This window comes from Sminthopsis crassicaudata, chromosome 4 (assembly GCF_048593235.1).
Source record: "Sminthopsis crassicaudata isolate SCR6 chromosome 4, ASM4859323v1, whole genome shotgun sequence".
Classification (NCBI taxonomy): domain Eukaryota; kingdom Metazoa; phylum Chordata; class Mammalia; order Dasyuromorphia; family Dasyuridae; genus Sminthopsis; species Sminthopsis crassicaudata.
This window is the reverse complement of record NC_133620.1, coordinates 320,030,195-320,044,791: the sequence shown is the minus strand read 5'-3', so window position 1 is coordinate 320,044,791 and position 14,597 is coordinate 320,030,195. Positions and strand designations below refer to the sequence as shown.

The 14,597-nt window shown below is 38.8% G+C and overlaps 1 protein-coding gene across 2 annotated transcripts; it reads left to right on the top strand.

Moving 5' to 3' along the window:
- The first annotated feature begins 7,537 nt into the window (after positions 1-7,537).
- On the top strand, positions 7,538-13,235 carry PDE6G (phosphodiesterase 6G). Of its 2 annotated transcripts, none has more exons than XM_074260403.1 (4): positions 7,538-7,644; positions 10,043-10,213; positions 11,146-11,186; positions 11,989-13,235. In XM_074260403.1, exons 2-4 carry the CDS (start codon positions 10,068-10,070, stop codon positions 12,063-12,065), a joined length of 264 nt encoding a protein of 87 aa, XP_074116504.1. In that variant the 5' UTR covers positions 7,538-7,644; positions 10,043-10,067; the 3' UTR covers positions 12,066-13,235. The 2 variants fall into 2 exon arrangements, with proteins under 2 accessions (XP_074116504.1, XP_074116503.1); XM_074260402.1 differs by having other exon boundaries at positions 7,540-7,648.
- The last annotated feature ends 1,362 nt before the right edge of the window (positions 13,236-14,597 follow it).

The following is a 14,597-nucleotide window of genomic DNA, read 5'->3' as shown; positions in this document are numbered from 1 at the left end:
CTGCCATCTGGTAGAACCAAAGTCCATCTGTCCATTCAAGTGCTATAAGGGACAGAGCTTTTTCAGTTTCTTCCTCTGGGAAGGTAGGAGACAGCAGACTAGGGGGAAGTATTGGAATCAGTGCAAACATAGCTGGATTTTCATTCCTCCCCTCAACCTCTCCTGCTTCTCCATCTGCTAATTAGTTGCCTTGAGCTTCAAAAGAGTTACTGTCCGGTATCCTCACATGTATTATATTATATTCTTGGGTTTTAGTATGCTCTCCAGTATCTCTCAGATTAATGTATATAATGTGCTAGTTCTCTCCCTTTACTATTCACTAATGCTCTCTCCCAAATTTTTCCAAATATATGAATCACTCCCTATGTGTATTTGGAATCCATATAAATGTTTCCATCCTTTTGGTTTAGTAATCCTAAGGCCTGTTTGAGTGTATATAGCTCACAGGTCTGTGCTGACCAGGTGGCTGGTACCCCTCCAGATCTCACAACAGAGATCATATCCCCATCAATAATTGCAAATCCATTCTTTTTCTTCCCATTTACTACTCTAGATGATCCATCAATGAACCAATTAAGCCCTCCTGGCAATGGGGACTCTTCCATACAGCAATGTTCTCTATCTGGGATATAATTTGGGTTTGAAGTCAGGAATGATGCTGGATTTAAGTTATGATCTTGGGATACCACCAAATCATTCCTGTCTAATAATATAGCCTCATATTTCACAATCCTGGAATCAGTCAGCTACCTGCCTACCTTCTGATTTAGTATAGTTCTAATCTGATGGGAACACTAACAATGAGACTTCCTCCTAAAGTGAGTTTTCTACTTTCTTCCACTAGAGCAGCTATGGCTGCAACTGCCTGTATACTTGTGGGCCAACTCCTTGCTACAGGATATAATAACTTAGATAGAAAAACCACAGGTCTCCTTTGGCCTCCTTTTATCTGGGCCAGAACCCTTAATTCAATCCCACCATCAGCCTGATTCACAGGGTTTTTCTAATATTGGGAGAGCTAGAAGGGGGGGGGGTGACATAAGCATTTGTCTGTTTTTCAAAACTGTGTGCTCCCTCAGAGTCCCAATTGATACAATCGGGACTCTATTCCCACAAATATTGATATAGAGGCTTAGTGATAGAAGTATAGGAGTTGATCCAGGCTCTACAGTATCCTACTAAGCCCAGAAACTTCCTCAGCTCCTTATTAGTATTTGGTAATGGAGTATGTATGATACTCTTGATTCTAGCCAGATCCAATTTCTTACTCCCTTCACTGATCAGGTACCCTGAATATTTAACTTCCCTCTCCACAAATTGAAGTTTTTCCTTTGAAACTCTTTTTCCGGATTTCCCCTAGAAGTTCATTAAGTTAATAGTACTTTTACTGGTGTTTTCCCTCTTATCCCCATTAATAAACAAATCATCTATACATTGTAATATTTTAGTTCCTGTAATTGGATTGAAGTTTTCTAGGAATTTTTCCAATACCTGGCCAAACAAATTTGGGGATTCTGTGTAGCCCTGTGGGAGAATGCACCATTGAAACTGCTCCTTCCTATAAGTATGGAGGGCCTCCCATTCAAATGTAAAAATCTTTCTGCTCTTCTCCTCTAAGGGGCAGCTCCAGAAAGCATCTTTAAGATCTAGCACACTAAACCATTTACTGCAACTGGGGATCTTTCCCAGAATAGTATATGGGTCTAGTACAACAGGATGAGAAGGCAGGACTATTTTATTAATTTCTCTTAGATCTTGTACTAATCTGAATGTGCCATCTTTTATTCGGACTGGTAGGATGAGATATTGAAAGGTGAAATGCAGGGCTCAATAAGTATTCTTCAGGAGCCCCTGTATGACATGTTTCAACCTCACTCGACCTTCAATAGAAATAGGATATTGCCAATTCTTATCACTTTCTTCTGGTCTCGAAGGGTAATTTTTATAGGGGTAATATCAACTCTACCTGGGTTAGTGAATCTTGCCCAGATCAATAGGAAGATTTCTATTCCACCTCTCGGAGCTTTGCCATTTTTCTGGGACATATATTTACCCCTTTCAGTATCAAGGCTATTCCTAGAGGAGTAATTAAATCCCTTCCCAGTAAATTCATTCCAGCTTTGGGAACCAGAAGTACTTCACAGAATATGTCCTGATCCCCCATTCTGATTTTACATCTTTTGGTGATGGGGACTAGAAAACTTTCTCCTTTTACTCCTGAGATAATCAATGTTTCTTCAGATAATTAACCCCAGGAGGGAGCTGTATGATTGAGATCCGAGCAGCTCCCATGTCTAGGAAACATGGTTCCTCATCTTTTGACTCCACCCTTGAGGGGTTCCGGGTGGGTGCTGAAGAACCCTTGATTTCCCTAATCTTCACTTACTTCTATGAGGAAGTATACTTGTTGTTCCCTCTTTCTTTGTGGACGCATTCGCAGGATATGCCCTTCTGCCTGGCATTGCCAACATTTGATCGGGGCTCTACCTTCCTTGCAACTTTCTACTAATGTCTGGCCAGGCGTAAGTTATAAAATGTAATTTCAAAGTTGCTTCAGTTTCTGGATCATCTGGATCCAGACCAGAATATTTTCTCATTCTTTCTTTTAGTTTATTCAAATATTCTGCAGGAGATTCCACCTTTCCTTGTGTCACTGAAAAGGCTCTCAAGATCCTGGGTTCTGGGTCCTGCACTTCTGACCCCTGTAACAATTAATTCTCTTAAATCCTGTGAGTGTAGTCTATGAGCTAAGTTATGATGGTCCCATTGGGGATCAGTTAGGGGGAATTTTTGTTCAGTGGGAGTTACTCTCTCTGCTGGGGGATGTCACACTCTCCCAAACCTGTTCCCCCTCCCCATAGCTTGGGAACTATTTATTTGCCAATGAGGAAAGACAGGGTAAAATAGGAACCTGATCCCATAGCTTAGTTAATAATTTGTCTTTTGAAGAAATATCAAATTTTCAATTCACTAGCTGTATCAAAACTATACTGTTCTTTCTCTTGGAAGGAGCAGTGCACTAGAAATCAAGAGAACTTTTGTCCTTGTTTCTATCACTTTATAGTCTCATGACAAGAACCTTTTTATCGCTCTAGACCTCAGTTAATCTCATCTGTAAACTGAGGAAGTTGAACTAAAGGGTCAATAAAATTCTGCCTCATGACAATTTATGATTCTGTGATTTCTGCAGCTTATTGTAATGGCTGATATTTAATAATCAGTAGAGTATCTCAGAAACAGATATTATACATATTTTGGAAATAGAAAAACTGAGAGTCATTATTCAGGGTGTATTTTTCCAGGGAGTTCCCAGAAGCAGTTTGCTAAAGAAGCTTCTTTTAAAAATTTTCTTTGCATTTCCATGCAAACTCATGGTGTTACATTATGTAATTAACCTCCAGTCAGGAGACATCCTAGTTGCCTGGCACCTAAAAGAAATCATATTCCATAAAAAAAGAAAAATTGTATCTTTTGCTCACACCTTTTCCTTAAGATGTCCTATAATCCTTCCAACTGAGACAGAGTGATATTTAAGGAAGAGCTGTTGAGAAAGATGAAGATAATTAGAGGCTTAGGAGTGGGTGGGGGAGGAGAATCTCAGTTGAAACTGTAGTAAGATTGTAGAGAAAGGGGCCAAGGAGGCATAGAGGTGAAAAAGAGCAATAGGCCTTTATTGAGGGGGACAAATACACCAAAGTGGGGAAGCAGCAACCTGATCTATTGGAATAAACACAGGATGGAGTGCAGGGGAGCCTGATACTATTATGAAAACTTGCCCTGCCCTACTTTGAAAACTGAAAAATATCAGAAACTGTATATAAGCAAGACCCAGAGATGAATGCTGAAAACTATCTTTGCCTATATTTTTTATTCTTTTTTTTTATTAAGTCTTTTGATTTTCAAAACATATGTATGGATAATTTTTCAACACTGACCTTTGCAAAACTTTGTGTTCCAAGTTTCCCTCCCTTTCCTTCCACCTCCTCCCCTAAATGGCAAGTAATCCAATATATGTTAAACATGTGCAGTTCTTCTATACATATTTCTATAGTTATCATGCAGCACAAGAAAAATAAGATCAAAAAGGAAAAAAAATTAAAAAGAAAACAAAATGCAAGCAAACAACAAAATAAAGAGTGAATACTATGTTGTGATCCACTCTCAGTTCCCAGTGCCTTCTCTCCTGTGTAGATGGCTCCCTTCCTCACAAGATCATTGGAACCATCCTGAATCATCTCATTATTGAAAAGAGACACGAGCATCAGAACTGATCATTGTATAATCTTCTTGTTGCTGTGTTCAATGAAATTCTGGTTCTGCTCACTTCACTCAGCATTAGTTCATGTAAGTCTCTTCAGGCCTTTCTGAAATCATCCTGCTGGTCATTTCTTACAGAACAATAATATTCCATAACATTCATATACCACAATTTATTCAGCCATTCTCCAACTGATGGGCATCCACTTAGTTTCCAGTTTTTTGCCACTACAAAAAGGGCTGCCACAAACATTTTTGCACATGTGGGTCCCTTTTCTTCCATTATGATCTCCTTGAGATATAAGCTCAGTACAAACACATTTGTATATATTTTGAAAATAAAAAGCTATTATTAAAAAAAAAAAAAAGAAAGAAAGACCCAGAGACACCTGAACAGAAAAGGGACAAATAGGGATGCTTTTGTGTTCATAAATATCAAACAAAAGTGGGCTTTTCAATTTAACAAGCATTCAACAGACATTAATTCAGAGCCAATGCTTAGGTACTTAATAATAGGAGACTCAGTTGCAAAGATGGATAGGACAGAGAGAGCCTGCTTTCAAGGAATTTACAATGGAGTAGACATACTAAAATAATTGGAGCAAGGGAAAAATGGGATAAATGCAAGAAGTATAGACAAAGTGTTATGGGAAAATTGCAATAGAAAAAATTCAGAGAAAAGGTTAGTGGAAGAAGTGATGTATAAGCTGAACTTTGAAGGAAGAAAGTAGATAGAAATGAGAGCTGGGGGTGGGGAAAGAGTAATTTTCAGGAGTGAATATAGGTATGGAGATGATAGAGAGTAGGACAAGACTGTGGGCAGAGTGACCACACTGTGGTGTTACATAGAATATATAAAGGAGCTGAGTATGAAATAATCTTGGAAGAATAAGTTGAAGCCTGAATACAGATCAAATACTTTATTTGCTAGAGGACAGAGAAAACTATTAAAGATTTTTGAGTTGAAGAGAGATGTGATCAAAGCAATGTAGTAGGACAATTACATGAGCAATGTATGTAAGATAGAGTAGAAGTGGGATAAGCCAGAGGGCGTATTACATTAGTGTAGAAGGACAAAAACAACAATAAAAAAAACCAAATAACTATGGTCATTGCTGTTGAAAGAGAAAGGATGGGACAGGTGTATCTCACAGCCAGGTGAGAGAGATTGTAGAGATAGAAAAAAATAAAACTCATGTTTACCACTTGTAGAATCCTCCTTTGCTGCCATCACTCAATAGCTTTTCCTCCTTTTGAAGTTCATTAAAATTTTCAACTTTATTCAAATCATGATGGCTGTTGTATATAGGCCTCCAAGCCATTCTTCTATCTTTTTTTAAGGCGTACAACACCTGACTCAGTGTGAATGGGGAGAGAGGTAAGGCATTCCTATTTGGCAAACTTCTGGAAAAACTGGAAAGCAATTTGGCAGAAATGAGGCCATAAGAAGCTCCAAGTGGTTATATGACCTAGATTTGAAAGGTCACAGAGTAAACAAATGGGAGGAACAGGAAGGAGATACCTAGGGATGGTAGAGGGTTTTTGTCCAAACTAGGGATTAAGAAGATCATAGATGATACAAATGAAAATTTGATTATATAAACACTCTATATATGTGTATATGTGAATATATATACATATATATATATTGCACAAGCATAGTCAGTTATTAGAATTAGGAGGGAGACATCTCAGAAACAATAATCTTTGTGGCAAATTTCCCTATAAGTGTTCAGTGAAGAAGATATATAAAAAATTGATAAAACACATAAGAACAAGAGCTGTATCTCAGTAAATAAATGATCAAAAGATATGACCGGGAAATTTTCAAAAGAATTATAGGAAAATTGTTCCCTCAGATCCCCCAGGTGTTATGTTTCCTCTCCCCTAAATTCTTTTCGTGTACATATTTACATTTGTGTACATATTGTGTTCCCCTAATAAAATGTAAGTTTCCTGAAGACAGGAATGGTTTTGTTTATGTTTTTGTTTTCGTCTTTGTATCCCTGCACCTGGCCCAGGATAGGGCTGTAATAGAAGTTTGTTGAATTGAATTTAGGATAAAGACCTAGGACTATAATAGGGCAGTAGGTAAAATACTAGATTCAGTTATAAGAGACCTGGGATTGAATTCTGCCTCTGATACTGATGAGGGGAAAGCAGACAGCCCAGTATGTAAATGACCAACAAAACCTTACATCCTCAAGAGAAAAATTCCTTTCTTATACAAACTTCAGAGGACTTACACTCTCTGGAGAAACTCCTTTGTTATACAAACTTCTCCATATCCTATGGAAGCAGAAAAGTCTTATCAGATACAAATCCTGTTCTATTATCCTGTTTGTGTATAAAATGAAGCTCCAAAATTCCATTCTTTGCAATAAGGCTTCTCTCCCTGGAAGCTTATTGCCCGCCAAGACATCTTGGTGTCCTTTTCCCAATCAATAAAGCCTTTCTTGTCACAGCTTTGAGTAGGTGAATTCTTTCACCACGGATCTGGCCTTGGCACTTTGGAGGGAGGAGAGAGAGAAGAGAGAGAGAGAACCACAGACCAATCTCTGCCCAGTATCCCACCCTCTTCATTACTGTTAGGGGAAGAGTCATGTAACTTCAGTGAACCTCAGCTGTTTCATTTGTAAAATAAGCATAGTACCAGTAATAAATCACAGTGCTATTATGAAGATTAAATGAAATAACGAAGGTAACATGCTTTGCAAATTGTGAAATTTGTTTAAATATAGCAGCTATCATAAAGTGGGCCAAAACAGGAAATCATTACTATTTCCCTGGTCAGAAGAAAACTGCACATTCATCCATCCAACCCTTGTTATGACCCTTCCTTCTCCTTCAGCCCTCTTTCCAACATTTCTACTCTGCAGGTGCTTCACTTACCCTGAATAAATGAATGAGAAAGCATTTAGTAAGTTTAGACTATATGCCTTGAACTGTGCTAGGTAGTGGTCATATAAATATAAAAAGATAGTATCTACCCTCAAAGAGTTTTTAATTCTAATAAGGGAGACAACCTAGATAAGGGGATAGTAGTGAAGGAAGGATGTTTTGAACTGAGAAGTAATCAAGATGGTAAGTGAAGCTATTCCTATAGCTAATTTCCAGGTATGGTAGTGTTGATTTGATTCTCATACCATCCCACCCCTCTGTCTCACAGTTCTCTCTTTAATCCTCAGCAACGTCACTGAAAATATCATTAGGAATAATTATCATAACAAGGAGAGTCATAATCCAATTACTTAGGAACAAAATAAATTGCCAGGGCTCTGAGTTACCCTGTGGGCAAAGCCAGGAGATATGATAAAGAAGTGTTGAACAAAGTTGGGATATCCTTTCACCATTTCCTTTCCAAGGTCCCATGAATTTTGACTCAGTGTAGGTAAGTCACCCCATTGTAGACTTTTCTATCTTGCTAGGTTCAGTACTTGGGGGGAAGATAGGATATGGGGGTGAGAGGGTAAGGAAAGGGGGAGGGACTCAGAACAAAGTTTAATTGAGTATCTGTTGGGATTGAATAGGTCAGATCCACCAACATTCTGCTCTTCTCCCTCTCCCCATTACCCTTTGTCTGTAGATAACCTTCCCCCCTTATTTTTCCACCTGGGAGAATGCAGACCTTTCCACCTCCTCTCACTACAAGCTGGCATTTGGGTTTCTCTGGCCCCCTTGATATATGATGACCTTCTAGAAAGTTGTATGTCCTGGGATTCATTCACTTGGAGGGAAATATCAGCAAAAATATCTTGGAAGTCAAAGGATAAAAATCTCCTATCCTAGATGAGGGAGAGCACATCTATTAGCACAGCTCAGAAAGTTGTGGGGCCCTATGGTATTGAGCCAAAAGATCGAAGCCAGGAATCACTTCAGGCTCTTAGGATATCCTGTTCTGTAGTTATCTTTGTTTTATTCCTGCTAGATTGCCTTATCTCACTTTTGTATTTCCTCTTGCACAAATACATGTAGGGGTTAAAAGTTGGTCGAATTGAGTTGCCCCATGGATTCTAAGAGTTTAAGGATAGAGGATCCTCTACTTTAATGACTCCCCCTTTCAATTACAATAATAATAGTAATAATTCTAAAAGACATAGCACTTTATTTATTTTTTTTTTTTAGTAATAGGCAGTTTTTTTTTTTTATTTTTACAAAAATTTTATGCATAGGTAATTTTCTAGCATTGCCAATTGAAAAACCTTTTGTTTCAACTTTTCCCCTCCTTCCCCCCACCCCTTCCCCCAGATGGCAGGTTAACCAATACATGTTAAATATGTGAAAGTATAAGTTAAATACAATATATGTATACAAGGACATAGCACATTAAAATTCACAAAGCATTTCACATAAATGACCCCATGAGCTTCATAATACCTCTCTGATATAAATACGGCAGGTACTACTATTGTATGGATGAGGAAATCAGTACTCAGGGGGAAATGACTTGTCCTTGAAGATCCAACTATGAAGTTATCAGAAGCAGAATTTAAGGCCGGTTCTTCCTGACTAGATGTGACAATATTAACCATTCTACTTCATTGCCTGTAATTATGGAAATCTCAGAATTCATCAAGTTGAAAGGGAGCATCTAAGACCATCTAATTCAACAGCCTTTCTAACAGATTTGGAAAGTTTGTTACTTGCCCAAGGTCACCAGTGAAATCATCAGCAGGGTCAGGACTAATCCTAAACTCCTTCTTTCTGTTAATCTCCCACATACGTATAGTAAGGGCTTTGACCCTTATGATCTCATTTTATTCTCATGGCAACTCTGAGAGGCACTTAGTCTTTCTTCCTAACTTAAGCTTAGAGAATGCTAAGCCTCCTTTGTTCCAAGGTCAATGGGGCTTTGGTGATGTGGAGAAAGCTGGGAGGACAAGCCTAGAAAGTAGGTCAGTCTATAAAATGGAGAACCCAAGCTTTGTCAGCAAGGGAGACTGTACCTTGGCACCTGGTGCCATCTGCCAAAAGGAGCTTGAGTAGAGTGTTAACAATCCATTCACACAGGTCTCCTTACTCTTCCTCACACAAAACTCTCCATCATTTTCATTGATTATCTTGCCACAGCTGGACTTTTCTCCCTTCTCATCTCTGCCTCTTGGGTTCCCTGGTTTCTTTCAAATATTAATTAAATTCCCACCATTTGTAATTCCCCCCCACCTTAATGCTAGGGCCTTTTTTCCCCCTGTATATAGCTTGTTTATACATACATACATACATACATACATACATATATATATATATATACAATGTTTGCATGTTGTCTCCTTCCCTTTAGTGAGCTCCCAGAGAATAGAATCTATTTTTGCCTTTCTTTGTATCTCCAGATACAAAGGTATCTGGACACAGGGTGTGACATATATTAAGTACTTAATAAATGTTTATTGAGATAAGTTGAGCATTTAGGTTCAGTTGATTGCTCCATTCTGGGGAGTTAGAAGATTGTCTTCTTGGACAATTAGGGTATGAATATGGTAGGATCTAATGTAGAAGAGCCCCTCAGCTCTGCATTGGGGTTTACCATTACCAAAAGTTGGGGCAGGGGAACATTCATAGTTTTAGAACCAAAAGAGAGCTGAGTAGTTGCAGATAAGAGATCTGGACTCCTAAAGTGTTAAATGGTATGGGCAATCACAAAGGCAACCTAAGATTTGAACAGAGGTCCTTTGACACCCAAATTGGGACTTTTCCCCCTGTACCACACTGAACGGATAGCTGAAGAAGTTAGAAGATTTCTTCCTTAACTGGAAGCAAAAAAAATTTGATTCTTTTCTCCTTCTAGAGTTTAAAAGACTGAAAGCCCCATCATGAACCTAGAGCCACCCAAGCCTGAGTTCAGATCGGCCACCAGAGTGGTCGGAGGACCCGTTACTCCTAGGAAAGGACCACCCAAATTCAAACAGCGGCAAACTCGTCAGTTCAAGAGCAAGCCCCCCAAGAAAGGTGTACAAGGGTAAGAAAAGCTGTAGAATTGGGTGGGAAAATGGAGAGGAAAGGTGCTCATCTCTACTTTTGCCTGTGAACCCTCTCCTAACCAGCTGAAAGGGTCTGGGGCTGGTCTCATAATAGTATCTCTTAGAGGACACGATCATCTTTTCACTTCAGGGATGACTAAATTCCAGAGAAGGAAATAGGGATATTTCCTATGTATCTATTGGCCTGAACATTTGTTTCCAAATGTCTTCTTCCACTTCAGGAGAAATTCACTTTCCAGGCCCTTTTCTCTCCCTCAATTTTATTTTTTTAGTCTACAGCATTTCCTTGGGACAAAAAGCTTGGACCTTCTCTTTTCAGTTCATGTACTTCCTCTTCCCTAATTTTTTTGGGGGTAGAAATTTATGCAGAAGTGGAAATTTGTAAATCCCCAGGTACACAGATGGGCTCAAGAAAGTGATGAAAACAGGAATCACTTGTAGGAATCCAGCACTATTTTCAATTTGGACCTAGTTGGTCCTAATACTAGTCATGAGATTTATGGCCTGACCTGATTTTCCCCCCTTGTTTGAGCCCCAGTTTCCATGATTTCTCAGGAAACAGACTGGTGCTGAGAAATAAGTAACCGTAGACAATACTTTAAGGGCACAGGGAATAGAGTCAAAGACATGAAGATTTAGAAGAGAAAAAGGCCTTTTCTTATTGCTTTGGTACCCCCAAAACTTGTTATTCATCACACTCCCTAGTAAGGCAGGAAATGTGGCCTGGATTCTTAACCAGCCCATGCTGTGATAAAAAACTGTGACTATGTCTAGTGCTAGAAATAGAATAGCCTAGCATGAATGTTCAGCTGCAGGTGATTGTGTGTGTGTGTGTGTGTGTGTGTGTGTGTTAGAAGGAATTACAGGGTTTAGGACTCATCTCCCAAACTGATCATTGTGTTTCTTGCAGTTTTGGTGATGATATTCCTGGAATGGAAGGCTTGGGAACAGGTATGTGCTGCTTCTACTCAATTCAAGAGAGAATAACTCAACTGAAGAAGTCAGAGGGCAAATTTTGCCTCCTTCTTCATGCCCTGACCCCAGTATAACTTTATCAACAACCCTCAACCCAGTTTTATAACATGACCTTCTTCTTAGCACTGTATCATTGACTGCTTTCCCAGTGGTAGTGTTTATCTGGAGCAGAGAGGATTCCCTCAAGACTTTTCCCACCCTAACTTTCCAATTAAAAATGCTCCCATTTACTGGGGTACAAACATATGCAGTTTAAAGAGACTAAAAAATATGCATGTGTATATGTGCAATGCATACATATAAAATATAAATAAATATGAATATTGCATATATAATTACATATTACATACATACACACACACACACACACGAATAAAGTTTGTTCTAGAAAGAAAAAAGGTCTTTATGGGTTCTGAAAGACTGCCTTCTCACCCTGCTCCCTACCTACCCCCTTTTACCTTCATCAGGTTCTCTGTCCCTTGGAGACCCTGAACTAACTAATAGGACATCCAGGAAACCCCACCAATCCCACTACTCTAGCTCTTAACAGTTCCTATCTCCAGCCCCTGCTTACTTTGACCTACTTCCTTTACTATTGATCTTTTGGGGAATCTTGCTCATTCCCTGTAGCCCCTTTTTTTTCCCTTAGAACATCTCTTTAGGAGCTGGTGTGTGATAAGAGAACAGCAGGGAGAAGAGAATTAGTTTTGTAGCTGGAGGGGAGTGTGGAGATCTCTGGCCTTAAAAGACTTGGTCTCTTTTTTTCCCTTTTTTTCAGACATAACTGTCATCTGTCCCTGGGAAGCCTTCAACCACTTGGAGCTGCATGAGTTGGCCCAGTATGGCATCATTTAGCTGACCCTTCCAACTAGGGGCCTAGGAAGACAGCCCCACCTTTGCAGTCTTATTCTGCTTTATCCCAGAATTTCCCATGTGATGAATCCTACTTTTCTGCTCTTTTTCAAGTTCCATTCAGAAATCAGGTCCAGAGAAGAATTCCTCTTTGGGTTTCTTGATCTTTGTGTCTGTATCAGGAGGACTGAACCTTTACTGTAAAACTGATTCAGGGCTGCCAGAGACTTAGGCACGAGATTAATTTTTGGGTTAAAGCCACATTTTATCCAGCCACTTCACCTCCTTTCTTTTATTGACTTGTTCAGCTGACTGTCCTCAGAAAATTAATGAGGAAGAATGCTTTCCACCACTTTGCAGAGAAACATGGAACAAGGAATGACACATATATTTTCAGACACAATCAATATGTGAATTTGTCAGTATAAGGAGGGGGTAGCAGTAAATACTGACCTTATACCCCAAGTAACCTGTGAGTATAATTTTACTCCTGGAAGAAACTTGCTTACCTTTCAGGGAACTTCCCATTGAAAAACAGACCTCTCTTCTTCCTGGGACAAGAACACAATTTCCTAGGAGAAATTGGTTAAGCTTCATACTTAGCATTTACAGGAAAAATACACAATAGAAATCCAGAGTTCTTTGTTTTCCTTTCTTGGGCATTGCGAACAGGGAATCCAAGACTGAATTTGATTTGATTAGAGAGGGCATTATCCCACTTGGCAGAGGTAGAATCAGCTAATATACCCATAGTAACCCACTCTGCTATGTGTATTGTAAACACTTTGAGGGAAAGAACTGTCTATGCTTTCATACTGGTATAACCAGCTCTTAACACACTGCTTGGCAAAAACTTAATAAATGCTTTTGTCATTCATCTTCTCTAAATAATTTTGGTATTTTTTGGGGTACAAGTTTTTCTGGCAAAGGAGGGAAGGCGGCCCAGAAGGAAACTGAGGCATGGACCACTTTCCCAACCTCTTCTTCCATTTTATTTGAGTTATTTGCCCCTTGGATCAGATCGGAGACATCTCAGATCTCTGAAGTCTTGAGAAGCAGGAGAGAAAGAAAAAAAAAATCTAACCCCTTATAGGCAATTTCTTATTTTTTGACAATTTGAACCATTGTCATTATTATTTTTTAAATAAATTAATTTATTCTGGCTACTTCTAAGGATTGCTCATTTGTAATTAGAACTAAAGATTCATAAAAAGACTCAATAGTGATACAGTCTAACATAATTATCAAAGCAAGATCCATCCATGTGAGGTCCTACCAGAAAAGAAAGACAGGTAAAAACTACAAATTAAGCAGAGGGAGGGATCTGGTTCCAAAACCCCACCGTGAATTGTGGCAGAGTGGCAGCCTCTCAGTGGTACCAGATCTCAAACCATACTCCAAAGCAGTTATTATCAAAACTGTTTAGTACTGATTAAAAAGTCAAAAAGTTGGTCAATAAAACAAATTAGATTAAGCAAGACCAAGAATTAATTGAATATAGTTGTATAGAGTTTGATTAATTATTGAATTGATTAATTAAAGAAGCCAACTACTGGGGTAAAGACTTCTTAGGCAATAAAAACTGGGAAAAGTGGAAAGCATTCCAGCAGAAATAGAGCCAAATCATGCGCTATGGCACAGCAAGCTCCAAGTTAACACATGACCTAGAAATGAAAGGTCACAGAGTAAGCAAATTGGAGGAGCAGAAAGGAGATACTTCTCACTGCTATGTGTGATGACTGCTTTAGCACCCTGGATATCTTGGAATCAGCCAGAGTCAGGATAAGCAAAAGTCCTTGGTCTTTATTCTTCCAAGTGAAGGGAATGGACACTCAGGATCTCCGTGACCTACCTCTTCATCTCCCACCCAAAAAAGTGACTCTGGCTAGTCTTACTCCAGCCCCTAGTCCTTCCTATAATTCTCTGTATACACCAAAAGATTGGGCCAGAACAGGATAATGCCATTTTCCAAGCATATTCTTATAGAGTATTGTCCAATCGGTAATTAGCCTTAAGTGCTCGGTTGTCCAACCTTGGTGCATTAACTCAAGAGTTTCAGCCCCTTACAGCTATGGATGGAGGAGAGTTTTTAATCAAACAAGAAATTGAAAGACTCACAAGAGATGCAAAGAAAAATTTGATTACATAAAATTGAAAACTATGGAAAATCAATGCAGCTAAGAAAAAAATCTTTGCAGCAAATTATCTGGTAAAGTTTTGATATATGGACTATGTAGAGAGTTGATGCAAACATAAGAATAGGAGCTATTTCTCAATAGATAAATGGTCAAAGGATATGAATGGACAATTTTCAAAAGAACTGAAAACTATAGGAAAGTTGCTCCAAATCCCTGATAAGAGAAATGTGAATTAAAATAACTCTAAGGTTCTACCTCTGGGGTATGGTAAGGCTCAGATGAGATAATAGGTATAAAGTATTTTGCAAATCTTCTATACAAATGTCAGTTATTATTATCATTATCATCATTATTTTTATTATTGCCTCCAATCTTGTAATGACTACATTCTCTGAAT